Raw genomic sequence first — 12836 nt, 5'->3', positions numbered from 1 at the left:
CTGTGTCAGTGCTTCTGTCATCTATAGGCCCAACATACCTGCATTTTTGATGGAAGTATACTAGACATTATAAAAGTTACTAATCTTCAAATTATTAAAAATAATAATATGACTCATTAAAAGGCTTATTACTCTTATTTGCTACACACTGATGGTATCATCTGAACACAAGAGACCACTGATTGTAAATTTGTAAATTGTACTTTGTAATTGTGTAATATTTGAACAGTTCAAATAAATGTATCTGAAAAGACGCCATACAAGAGATGAGAAGCTTACCGAGAAGTACTCTGCCCATCACATTATCTCTTGGTAAAAACAACAGAAAAACTTCCTAATCTTGAAAAGTTGGGTGGTTCTTTTTATGTGAATAAGTTGCTTATGAAGTGAAACAAGAGGTCTTGCTAACCCCTGTATTCTGCATTTGCCATGGGCTTAGATATTAAAAATTGAGGGTGTAATTTAAGAATTTCCTTATGACTCCAATTCTACTTCAATATATGTTGATACTTCAATATAACGTATGATCCAAAGCCTGCAGGGGAAACACAGACTCCAAGTTACTGTAGTCTGCCTTGCATTAGATACTTCTTCCACAAGTATCTCTTATATGAAAGAGCTGTGAATGCAACATCTGCGTGGCACACACATCTCTCACTGCTGCATCATGGCCCTAGGAAGCGATTTCAGACGTCCCAAACTGGATGTTTCACAGTGCTGTATTCATACAGGGATTAACTTGCTGACCTATGAAATGTATTTATAGGAGCAAGCTAAAAGCCAAGCAGAACAGAAATAAAAAGTTAAGATACTTCCATGGCTTAAGTTTAAAACCTTGCAAACTGTAACATTTTCTGTCATTAAAAAAGGTCATGACTAAACATCTAGCAGAGTAAACAACCTCCCATCATCTGATAATAGGTGGGATACCCCCATTCCTAACAAAAGATGTATCACAAGTCAGTTTGTTGGCAATTTATGCAGAGAAGTATCAATTACTGCCTAAGTGGCGTTTCCAGGAACTGTTACTGAGGTCCCATGTTGCGGACTAAGGCAGGAAGCAAAGATTTAATTGGCTCTGGAGCAGCCTGGCATTTTCAAGGTAGGAATGAAGCTCCTGATGCCCTAAGCAAAATTCCTGTGCTAGTGGTGCTACTGCAGCCAGGCTGATCTGAGCCTACAGGGCTATCCAGTTGAGCAGAGGAACATGGAGGGCTTTCCCCTCTCTGCTCACAGCCTGGGACCACTCTGCATGGGGGAGAGCGCGCTGCACATCTCGTCATAATTCACAGAGTACATCATGCCAAGAGCCTGAGGGAGCAGGGCAGCCAGCTGCCAGTTTGCAAGCGAGACCTTTCATTGCACAGGTACCAGTGCTGGTGGGTCTTGAGCAGTCCGTAGGGTTGGAAGGGATGTTTAGCAATAGAGAACTGCTCTTGAACAGAGATGTCACACAGAATGCCACACAATAACAGTTTCCATTGAAGTAGTAATGAATCTTGTACTCCAAATAAACTTACTTAGTAAAATGGAAAAGATAATAGCTGACAAGGTCTCAGTGAGTGTTTAGAAAACATTTTGGTATCCCTGAATAGAACACGCAGTAGAGAGGTAGGTGAACACACTAATTGTCATGAGGGGCACTGTGCTTTTGAGGTAAGATGTGACCTTTGGCTAGTTAATTAAAACCTTTTTTTTTGATAGTGATATTATGTTACCAGTCTGTGCAAGCTGTGCCTTGCACCCATCAGTCCTACACCATAACTTTTTTTCTGTTACAGCTGCAGAAGTTGTTGCTCACAATTTCATGACATTACATGTAATTAAGTTTTTTTGTACCTGAATTAAGGCTCCATTGTCTTCATTCAGTTTATCATCATGTTTGAACTCCACTGTCACTGCCTTGTCACAGTCAACTGCTGCCATCTCTACGTCTGTGGTGTTGTTCATGTAAATAGCACCAAAGAAGTCCGTAGCCCTGAAGCCTACAGCCAGATTAGAACAAAACAAACATCTCCTTTTATTTAAAAATGACAAATGAAATCGACATTATTTTGTGACTTTCTTTTTATGGCCAGTCAATTTTCCTTACTGAAACAGGAACTGTTTTCCCTCAGGGATTTGCAGCCTCAGGGGGTCCCACCAACTGTCCTCACCAACGGCATTTTTTGACCGTTGGGTGAGAGGGAAAAGCTGATGGGCCATGAAGCTGCGCTGTGACTCTGAGACCACCCAGAACCTTTTGCGCTGTTGACTTGGCCACTTTGTGTGTGTATGTTTCTCAAATACTTGCACTTGAGGTAAGAATGAATGCTTGAAAAGTAGACACAGTAATGTCATTTGAAGTATGAAAATGAAGGAACATGTAAGTGTCCAGCAGCAACGCTTTTTTATACAACTTACTTGCAATCCAAGATGCACGCATAATGACCAGAAGCCTTACCCATATTTGAAAATTAATTATTACGGAGGCATACATAGGAAGGACACATTCATGCATTTTATCAGTCTATCCAACTACTTTTCAAGAGGTACATAATGAAGTTAAAACAGTCAGCCTGATCTTACAAGTGATCTGTACAGCACTATATTATTTAAAATTATATATTGCCATATATGCATTCATGTTTATTTTCCTTCCCAACGGGTACCATTACCTGTACTTGTCCGAACCCTCATTATTGCATCAAATCCCGTCTTTTTTTCTATGTCCTTCCTGAGGTCACTTAAGAACTGTGGGCTGTCGGCATCGAGCTAGAAACGCAAAGCAAAAGCAAAAGTTCCAGTTCACCACCGGGTGGCAGCAGCATGGCAGAAACCCAACGCTCTCCCCCTCCCTGTGACCCCCCCGCCCCCCCGCCATCAAATCTGTTTTTTTCACATTTAACATCTCTCTTTTCCTTTAAAAAGAGATTAAACAATGTTGATTGTTGTTTTGTTAACAGAAACATACCTATGCAAGCGTCCACCAATTCATCACTAGGCTTGGACATCCAGAATTTCTGTTCAATCAAATTATCTCCAGAAACATCCGTTCTTGCACCTAACCTTGCAGTCTAGCTAGGATTTTATGGCACAGCCTTAAGAATTTTACAGAGTAGCCTTACTGACTTCACAAAAAAATGCTTTTGCAGGTCAGCTCCTGACACAGAAGAGGTCCCCTACTCCCCAGAGAGATTCTCATGAAATTTTAAACAAGTGTTGTTATGGCTTTTTTGGGGGTCTTTATCATAAGCGGTTTTATCTGTATATAGAGGAGTAATTGACTTCCCCGCTCAGATACCAGCATATTTAAGTAAGTGGATTTCATTTTAAGATACCAACCAGCTTATTACTGTTTCAAGGTATATATTTGAGCCTGATCTGTCATTTCCAAGTTTGAATTTTATCCGCTGGAGTTTATACGTAAGTTTTCTAGAGTCACTCTAATTTTATGTTAAACGCCAAAGCACACATGAAAAGAAAAACAACAAATCCCCAGGTGTTACTCTCTGAAAGGCAGGAAACCCGCATCACTTACCTGGAAACTGTTGTACTTGTACAATGTTCCTCCAGTGTACATTGTGACAAGACCCATGGAGGCTACATCCACGTACTGGTTTGGGAAGAGGAACAAATTCACGCAGCAGCCATTAGCCACACAATCCCTGGCTAAGGCCTCGTAAGAATTTACCTGGGGCTGGAAGAGTGTCTGCACAGAATTAAAAAATACAAGTGTCATAACATTAGATACTGTTGGTAGCCAACCACAATCCGAATGCCCACCTGAAGAAAAGAAGATGAAGTAGAAGTTTTAAGTGAGGCACGGATTTGATTAAAAACATGTTACCCCTGCCCGTATACTCATATGCAGGGAACCAACTCGGAATTAAATCACTAAACAGGCAGGTAGCTAAGGCTCTTGATGGGTGGAATTACTTGCTGCTGGGTGGTTTCCTTTATTGATGAGAATGGCTGCTCTACCATAGTTTGACTTTGGTGTTCCCGTGGGGCCAATCTCAATATACGCATATAATCAGGGCATGGTGAGAATGGGAGTATTACGTAATTAAACAACACATCTTTGTAAGAGAAAATAAATAAAAAAAGATCAAGGCTCTATTAGAGAAATTCAGTGTAATAGCAGTCCCTTGTTAACTCAGAGTACAAAGTACCTTTTCTTTATCTGTATTGAGTAGTTTTTTGTCATCTCTGTTTCTCAGCTTCCCTGGTGCTTCCGCAGTTGGCAATGAAGAATGGAAGACAAACAATTTTCCAGCACATTCTGCAGCCTGTTTCAAAGACACCATATTGGCATATTTATTACTGCTAAGATAAACAAGCCTAATTTTCATCCTTTGTGGTATCTCAGAGAACAGTGTAAACTTTCTGCAGGTTCCTTAGAGCTAAATAATTCATTTAGAGACTCAAAACTTGATGGAAATAAGTCCTGAAACAAACTGGGAATTTTATGTCAGTAAACAACTTAGTCTACACACAGATACGTTGGCTGATGCACTGTTACAGTAGTTTCTATATAGGAATCTAAAATCTTGATGGCCAAAACTAGGAGTACCTCTCTTGAAGACTCTTCAGTTGGATACAAGCATTATGCAACAATCAACAAGTATCAAAAGTACAAATACTAAATTGGATAAAATTAATTAAAAGGAAATGTAATTTAACAGGAAATTTTTTTCTTTCAGTTCAGGCACACTAGTGTTCACTACATTTTGTAGACAAGCAATAATTACATTCCTGTACTAGATTCCACATTCAAATCTACACTAAAATGCAGGAGTATCAAAACTTGTGATGAACATTTCCTCCTGTCACTAAGAAATGAAGTAACTGTCAGTTTTATTCAAGTTTTCTATTCTTATTTAGAACTCTAATGAGAACATGATATTTACCGAGATGACAAACTACTGACAGAAAACCCTGAATTCCAAAGAAGAGAGTAACAACAGTAGCAGTACCGCAGGCATCTTTGTACTATTAACAAGCTTTTCCACCAAACTTTAGAAAATCCAGTTTATCGCTTACTCTTACTATTAAGACAGCTAATGGGAATGAGCAGAATAGAATAGAGTATTTCAGCTGGAAAGGATCTACAGCAACCATCTAGTCCAGCTGCCTGACCACTTCAGGGCTGACCAAAAGTTAAAGCGAAGTGAAATAAAAACTGAGTAGCAATTCTGAGGTCTTCAAGTATTGAAGAAGTTGGGTGAAGGTGAAGGGAAGGAAGGAGGAAAGAGGGATTTGTCCTTTTCCTGCTCCAGACTTAACCGCACATCCAGATTAAAACTGATACACCCAAGACTACAGACACAAATCAGCTTTGGTACTCTTTCTCCTCCAGATCTTAAGATGTTCACAAGATAAAGATATTCCACATTTCAAAATAAGCTACGGCATTCTTCTGGGAAAACTAGAAATCTCTTTGCTATGGCAGAAATGCAATTGAAGACAGTATCTTACTTTTAACAGAGCTGGAATTTCACCCCTAATATTTCAAGCATAGTTATCTTTAACCATGAATGCCAATTTCTTCAACTCCTTTTATGAATCATTCTGCTGAAGACTGAAAGACTGACCAAATACTATTTGTCATGATACGCATCAGGAATTACTGACATTGCTTTTGACAAATTTTCTAAAATGTATATGTATTATTTCTAAAAGTGTATTAAAATTAATCTCAAACAGGAACACAATCTATTTTATTCTTTTTAGACAAGAATAGTTTTCTTGAGCACAGGTATATGCATATTAATAATCTACAGTGAAAATCCTGACAAATTATAACTTTAAAATACTGAGATAAATAAAAAGCTTAATTGAGAGCTGCTTTATTTTATAGCCAACATCAAAGGAAATTTACAATTATGGCCCTTAAGTTTGTTTTGTAGAAGTCAAGTATTAGGGAAAAGCATTCTGACAGAAGTGGTAACTTCTGGTAACTTATGTGTATATTTTGCACACATACCTCCTGGCAGAAAGAATAAATAACAAGAAAACAGGTATTAATTAAATATTGAAAAAACACATTTGAGACATGTGTATTTTCGATTCAACAAATTCATCATTTCGGTTCAACAAAGTTCACGCTTTACTTATACACAGCTCGCAGATAAATCAACTATTTTAAAACACCACTGGCTGTTTTCTGCCCCTACAGATCTTGTGGTGAACCATAGTGGCATTCTTTTAATTGGCAGCGCTCCATGGAAACGTCAGCACTTTAGAGGACGTCCTGGACATACAGAAAGCAACTGGGGATGCATCTTGACCTGTGGATTCATTTTCAGCTGTATTCAAGCTGTGAGAACTGGTCAGTTAAGCGGAAACCCTCCAATCCCCTACCCAATTCAGTCATAAATAGCCAAAAATATCTCATTTTGCACAAGTAGTCAGCAGAAGCAGAACTGGCAGGGCAAAATCGTATCTTATACTGACTCTTTTCCTGCCCTTCACACATGCAAGGACTGGATATCTGTGCAAACATCCAGAGTATCTATTAGTCCTGTTGCAGTAACTAAACACTTTTTTATTTCTCTCAAATGCTGAACAAGAAACCGACTCCTGCTCCTCATCTTCTCCTAAACATCCATTCTATGTAGAATAGACTCTAGGGACTGGTTTCCCTCAATAAGCAAAATCTGGAAACAGATGTTATGCTTGTCAGTGTTCTCATTTTGGCTAAAGCAGTTCAAACGTACTGTCAGAATAACGGAACATTAGTGCTGGAAACAATCAGCGACTTTTTTTCTAATTTCCCATTGTGATTTGTAGGAGGACTTGGGACTGGCTTTTAGCAAACGGAATTTCTGCAGCTTATCAAGTCTTATTCTCATTAAAAAGGGGAACATTCTAACCTTCAGCGCCTCCATGCCAGCCTGGATGACAGGAGCGAAGATGGTCTCACTCTCATTAGTGTCTGCAAACATCTCTGGAATCTGGTCCAACAAGCTATGAAAGACGAAAGGATCAGTGTCACAACTGGTAAGCGTATTTGGGATAATCCCCAAACATACCTTGTAACATACCAAGTCTTCACACACGAAGATGTTTTCCATGCAAATTTATATTAAAAAAAATACGAATTTTGATTGCTCAATTTCTTAGGATTCCAGCCAGAATAAAACAAAATATGAATTTTTAAATTCTATGAGATGCATTCTTTCAAAGCTGGTAACCTAAAGGAACACGCAATAAATAAGAAATAGCTAAAAATTAAGGTGTTCTAGTGTGCTTTAAGGACTTAAAGAGTCCTTAGATCATATCCAGGTGTGCATCATATACATCACAAGAGGAAAAACATGCAACGTGGCACACAGCTGCAACCCCCCTCTCATTTTTGAAGAAGCACAGCTGAAGATGCGTGGTTTACACCTGGCCTAAATATGCTTTCAAATTTAGCACTGCGGGCTTGTTAGTATCTCTTTTTCTTTGCCTCAGCAGTGGAAATATATGACTTGAAGCATCTGCTGTCTTCTAAAGTATTTCAGTAAATACATCTACCCCCCAAAACCCAGTAACACAACTGACTAAAAGGCATAATGCATATCGTAAGCATTCAGATCTTATTCACATATTGAATAATTATACTTTACTTGATAACAACAGATCGTGATTCCTGAAAGTTAACAAGGAAACCATCCAGCAAAGGAACAAAAACTTCTCCAACATCTGAGACCACCATCATCTGAGGCTGAGCTAAGCTGCTTTTTACATTAAAGAAGTGGAGGACCTTGTTGTAAGTGACAAAACCAACTCGAATTGCTGAAGATTCTTCTTGCTCTTCTCTGTAAGAGAAACAAAAACAACTGGTTATAATTCTGAAATTCTGACCTTGCAATAAAAGCATTCCTTTGAAATGCAAGGCTGCTTTCAGATCATTATCTGCACTGGGAGCAACAAAGCAAACAAAAACCAAGCAGATGTAATGGCCTCAATCTTTGCCTTAGGTCAAATTAAAAGACCCTGATAAAATCAACTGCTGTATTATTTGCTTTTTTAAAAATATGTATTTATGTCAACCCTATCAACTGTGCATCCCATCCAAGTAGTCAAAAGTCCCTAAGATAAAGAATAAACCATGTTGTCCTCAAAACATGGAAAAGAGAACAGGACAATTATTGCTAATAAGTTCCCAGGCCAACCAAAGCCAGCAAACTGCTGCTGTGAGCTACACCTGCAGGAATACCACAGGCAGCAGGCTCAGCCTCTGTTTTTGTGGAGATAACTCCTCCAAGCAGTAGCCCACTCTGCCATTAGTAGCAGCATTATGAATAGTACTAGTTAGACCCTTACCAGGTTTAGAATCCTAAGTTCAGTGAGCTTTTCCCTCAAAGGCAATTCCCAAAATTGGTCTTAATTACTAATAAAATAGCACCTTCTTGTAGCAGGGTGCTCCTCTCATAAATGACAAACCAAACCTTTAGCACGAAAAATGCCACATAGAAAGCCTGTGGTACTGGCAATTACTACAGGTCAGCCCTTATGTTCTGTACAGCAACATTAAACACTTAAGCAGCCTACTTAACTTATGGTGAGATATCAGCAAATACCGAGTCTGTAGTCTAAGCTTTTGCATGTTTGAAAGAGTTTCATATTCAAAGTACTGAAACTTGGAAATCCTCATTCAATTCCCAGCTATGCCACTGATTTAACTTACAAGCTGAGAGGAAATTATTTCATTTCTCTGTGCCTCAGTTTCCATTTGTGAAAGGGGAACAGCAAGAATTATTGTTTAATCTCACCAGGATGTAGAACTATGTACCACAAAGTTCTTTGAGACTGCAGCAATAGGAACCACAGAAATAGCCAAGCTGATTTTATTTTCTATAGTTTATAAAAGACGTCACTCACGGAAGGTTATGATTGTAAAAAATTTAACACAAAGAAATATGCTAGTCGACAAACATTGTACAGAGACTCATACAGATGTTACTATCACACCAAAAGAATTTAATAACAAAGCCCTACCATAATATTTCCAATTACTAGCCACTTAGGACAAAAAATTTACTCCTTCACTCTAACCTCTGAAGAAACAAGAGTGTTAATAGTTACCCTGAGCCTTCACCACAGTAAAACAACCAGGGTTTGAAAATATTTATCCTCCCCAGGAGCATAAAGCCTTGGTCCACCAAAATCAATGGCAAGGCCTCCATCCTGTTCCACTGCAACTAACAGATTGCATTTCATGACTTCACAAATGCTTACAGAATCAAAAGTCAAACTAAAGAGGAGAAACACCACCAATACCCTTTTACTGCAATTCTTGTTTATTTTTTCTTACAGCAAATAGAAAAAACTGTCAGCTGTCTTCCTGGCTATCAAATCTGTTTGTCTTCAGAGGGGGGGAAAAAAAAAAAACCTGTCATTGGCAGTTTCACAAGCTTCATGTAAAACCTTGAGCTTGGGAGAGAAATAATTTTTCTTGTCTACAATCTTTAACTCTCATGTCAGTCTAGAATGTTAATCTACCATTCCTATTTTGTGGGAACACAGCTGGATGAGAAAGGGGCTACTTTGATCTAAAACAAATCAATATTCTATATTGAACACACTCCATAAAGAAGCATTTAAAGTAATTCCTCCAAGATAGGCTAACTCAAACAGATGCATCATTTCTGAATGTAAATTTCTAATCATTCCCAGCACTCGGACACTATTTTCTTAGTAACATGATTAACGGGGAGCATTCGGGAGCTTGATGAGGACAAGGTATTACTAACTTTCTACACATACAGCACTTTCCTACTTCAAAGAGAAGTATCCACATCATCCTAGTAGTCCCAAAGTTGTTACACAGCAGGTTTTGGGGACAATTTTTTCAGATACTTCTCTTATCTGTGGCAATCTGTACTACCACACTTCATTCAATTTCTTCTATCATCGTTTTAAAGATTAGCTGTAAATGTAGCAGCCTATGCCTGTATTGCCTATGCAGCTCACACACTATTTAGTTCTTTTTGAAGTCTCAGAATGAGATGTCTGGATCATATGTACAGAAATGCATTCAAATAGGTTTTTTTAATTATGCACCTAAAAAATCGTATTTGCACAACTAGTTAGTCTGATTTTCTGAGCTCATAAGCACAATTTCTATACACACATTTCTCTGTATTTCTCTAAATAGAGTCAGGGGTTTCTGGTTTGGAACACATAAGTTTGAAAATGTCTGCTCTAAAATTTCAAGCAAGCAAATAATGTGTTTCCTGCTGTGCTGCAAGTCTACAAAAACACAAAGTTCTTAACACCAGATCTTGAGCCACCTACCTTAACCCTTTCTTTGCTACCTCTAACGCTTCGCAGCCACTTTCACAGGATTACCTGGCACAGGCCTTTACACCAATGGCCTTTTTGTGACACAGATTGCTTTGCTACCCCAAGTCTCTCCTCTTAAAGATAAGAGCACAAGGTGAATTCCCAGCACAGGGCTTTCACCTCATGTGGTGAGAGCAGAATATTTTTGCAGGTATCTTTGTCCAGCAACAGAAAATGAACACACAGTGATCTTTGTGTCTCAGCACCAAAATAAAAGTTTCACCACAAATTTTGGTGGAATGCCTTATGGTTTTTTTTAAGTTAATATTGTTTAAAGACAGCAGACGAGTCTGAAGACCTCCCCTTTCTTTATGTTTTTTATTGCTTTTTTCAGTGGACCTGAAAACTTTGGCCCTGCAAACAAATTATTTAGCAGCAGATCTCTGCAGAGTGCTGGTGAGGAGAAGAATTAACGTGTCTTTTTTGTGATATAGATATACTTGCTTTCATTTTTCCTCAACTTTCCCTATTCAAGCCTAGGTGTTTCTAAACTGCCAACTGCTTTTTGTTACTACACTCATGCCTTTTATTATCTTCAGAGTCGTGACCAATCCTGATGGAAAGCTCTGAGATATGTTCAGGATAATATCAAACACTTGTGTCTCCAGTGTAATCTTCAATGACAAAGTACTTGAGAGATGGCCTTACATGGGCATCTGACAAACTAACCCCCCCACCCTGGACTGGAATTTCTTTCATGCACAGAGATCCCAGAAGGACATAGGATAAAAGATCTTTAACATATCCCAGACTATCTCAAGGATCTCGTCTCCTACCCTTCCTCACTTTGCTCTCCATTTCTTAAGTCTGTTCTCCCTCTGCAAGTATTGTTATTTGGAATGCATTTTCTTTCTGTATATTCTTCAATGCCTTTATACGCCTTCACTGAGAAACGTCTTGTCTACTTAATTTCTCAGTCCTTCACTGCTCTCATTTAACTATGTGTGTCTGCATTATTCAAACTTCAATGAAAACTATACTAATATACTACACTAAAAACCATACTAAACTACACTAAAATAATACACTGTCATTAATATTGATCAGTAGTAATACTGTGTTTAATGCTCACAAAGCAAATGTGCTATATTTCATAAAATGTTGCCTACAAGATTTGTTCTCCTCTCAGATACATACCAAGACGGAAAAGCCTCAGAGCACAGCAAGAAGCTTTAAAAGTTTTGCTAATTAACAACAAGAGCTAAAGATACAAGCCACCAACACTATGGCTTTAGAGAGACTTGCCATTCTTAAGGATTCTGGTTTTGGTATTTCCCTGTTTAATTTAATGAGAAAAGCAGCATTGCAGTAAACAGAACTACAGCAAGTAAAGTCAAAACTACAAGCTGGGACTTAGCTGATAATACCACTAGAGTTCACTACAAGAAAGGAAAAGAATGCAAGCTACATGTGCAATTACTATGACAGATTCTTTCCATTCATATAGTAAGCTCAGACATCAAAGTTTAAGAACTGCCAGCAGTGTTAAAATTAACATTTGGTCACTATCACGCCACAAATGCCTGTACTATAAATTTTGACATTTTCTGTAGCTTGTTTTTACCTTGCAACATGCAAAGCTGCATGAAAACTGCAGTGTAGTGAGTTAAGCAAAGCACACTTATGTTTCTTTACCTTGGAAGTTTATCTAGCAGAGTCTTCAGTTCATCACATATGAGTTTAACTAGGCCACTGTTTATGTTTCTGTACGATACATCAATCATGAAGATATAAGCTGGTGGCTTTGGAGGCTTGTTGTTCTACAGAAAAAATGACCAGTCACAAAAAATGGAAAATTAGACAGTGTCCTATTATGTCGAAAAAATTTACAGATGGTGCCATAAGGCAATCTAAATACACTGTTCAGTTGTTTGAAAAATGCTATGGATCATAAATAGCAACTATTGCAGAAAGCTGACGCCTATTGGGTAAAGTCCACCCTTGGAATAAAAAATTATCACTGGAAAATAGCGTCCTAATGGAATAAAATATGTAAAGGGTAACAATTTATTAGATAAGATGAAACACAAACATTTTCTGCTGGAATTCAAGTGTTTAAACAAATTTGCCTTTTGGCTTTTTTCTGTACCCATACTGGTTTTGCATTCCCTATATCAATACACAATACCATTTTGTTAACGTGAATGCTTAAATTCAGTTTTTGTTAGTATTTGCCTCTAACAACTGTTAAGTGATTTCTAACCAATCTGGAAACAGAAAATACAACTTAGGTACTGAACCAGATAAATATCTCAGTTCTTAGCAGTACTAAGTGGTGATCATCTGCATCCTGTCTGTCCATCTTGCTGTCTCATGCTCCAATGCATTCTGGACAGCTGAACTGTACTTTCAAGAATAAGCTGACTTTCTGTAAGATAATCAAGCATGGGAGTGGAGCATTCAATGTATGTAACTGCTGCGTACACAGCAGTGACTTGGGCTGGTGTGGATTCCTTTGCGAATTCCTCTTATTCATCATGTAAGTGGCATACAAATCGTGACATACACTACTGACACAA

At 38.2% G+C, this 12836-nt stretch overlaps 2 protein-coding genes across 5 annotated transcripts in view; one reads left to right on the top strand and one right to left on the bottom strand.

Annotated features, from left to right (window-relative positions):
• METTL14 (methyltransferase 14, N6-adenosine-methyltransferase non-catalytic subunit) overlaps positions 1-7978 on the top strand; it is a 39273-nt gene extending 31295 nt beyond the window's left edge. For both annotated transcript variants that reach the window (XM_075150278.1, XM_075150272.1), the window contains 3 exons: positions 6161-6313; positions 6775-6984; positions 7609-7978. The gene's annotated coding sequence lies outside the window, so the exon portion shown is untranslated. The remainder of the gene's footprint in view (positions 1-6160; positions 6314-6774; positions 6985-7608) is intronic.
• Positions 1-12836, bottom strand: part of SEC24D (SEC24 homolog D, COPII component) — a 58214-nt gene that overhangs the window by 6037 nt on the left and 39341 nt on the right. For all 3 annotated transcript variants that reach the window (XM_075150268.1, XM_075150267.1, XM_075150269.1), the window contains 7 exons: positions 11953-12077; positions 7596-7787; positions 6858-6951; positions 4155-4271; positions 3521-3691; positions 2658-2754; positions 1840-1985 (listed from right to left, as the gene is read on the bottom strand). In XM_075150268.1, coding sequence (XP_075006369.1) covers positions 1840-1985; positions 2658-2754; positions 3521-3691; positions 4155-4271; positions 6858-6951; positions 7596-7787; positions 11953-12077 — 942 coding nt within the window. The remainder of the gene's footprint in view (positions 1-1839; positions 1986-2657; positions 2755-3520; positions 3692-4154; positions 4272-6857; positions 6952-7595; positions 7788-11952; positions 12078-12836) is intronic.

The sequence above is a fragment of the Calonectris borealis genome, chromosome 4 (assembly GCF_964195595.1).
Source record: "Calonectris borealis chromosome 4, bCalBor7.hap1.2, whole genome shotgun sequence".
NCBI classification, from domain to species: domain Eukaryota; kingdom Metazoa; phylum Chordata; class Aves; order Procellariiformes; family Procellariidae; genus Calonectris; species Calonectris borealis.
The sequence above is the reverse complement of the archived record's forward strand: the minus strand, read 5'-3'. Positions and strand labels throughout refer to the sequence as shown.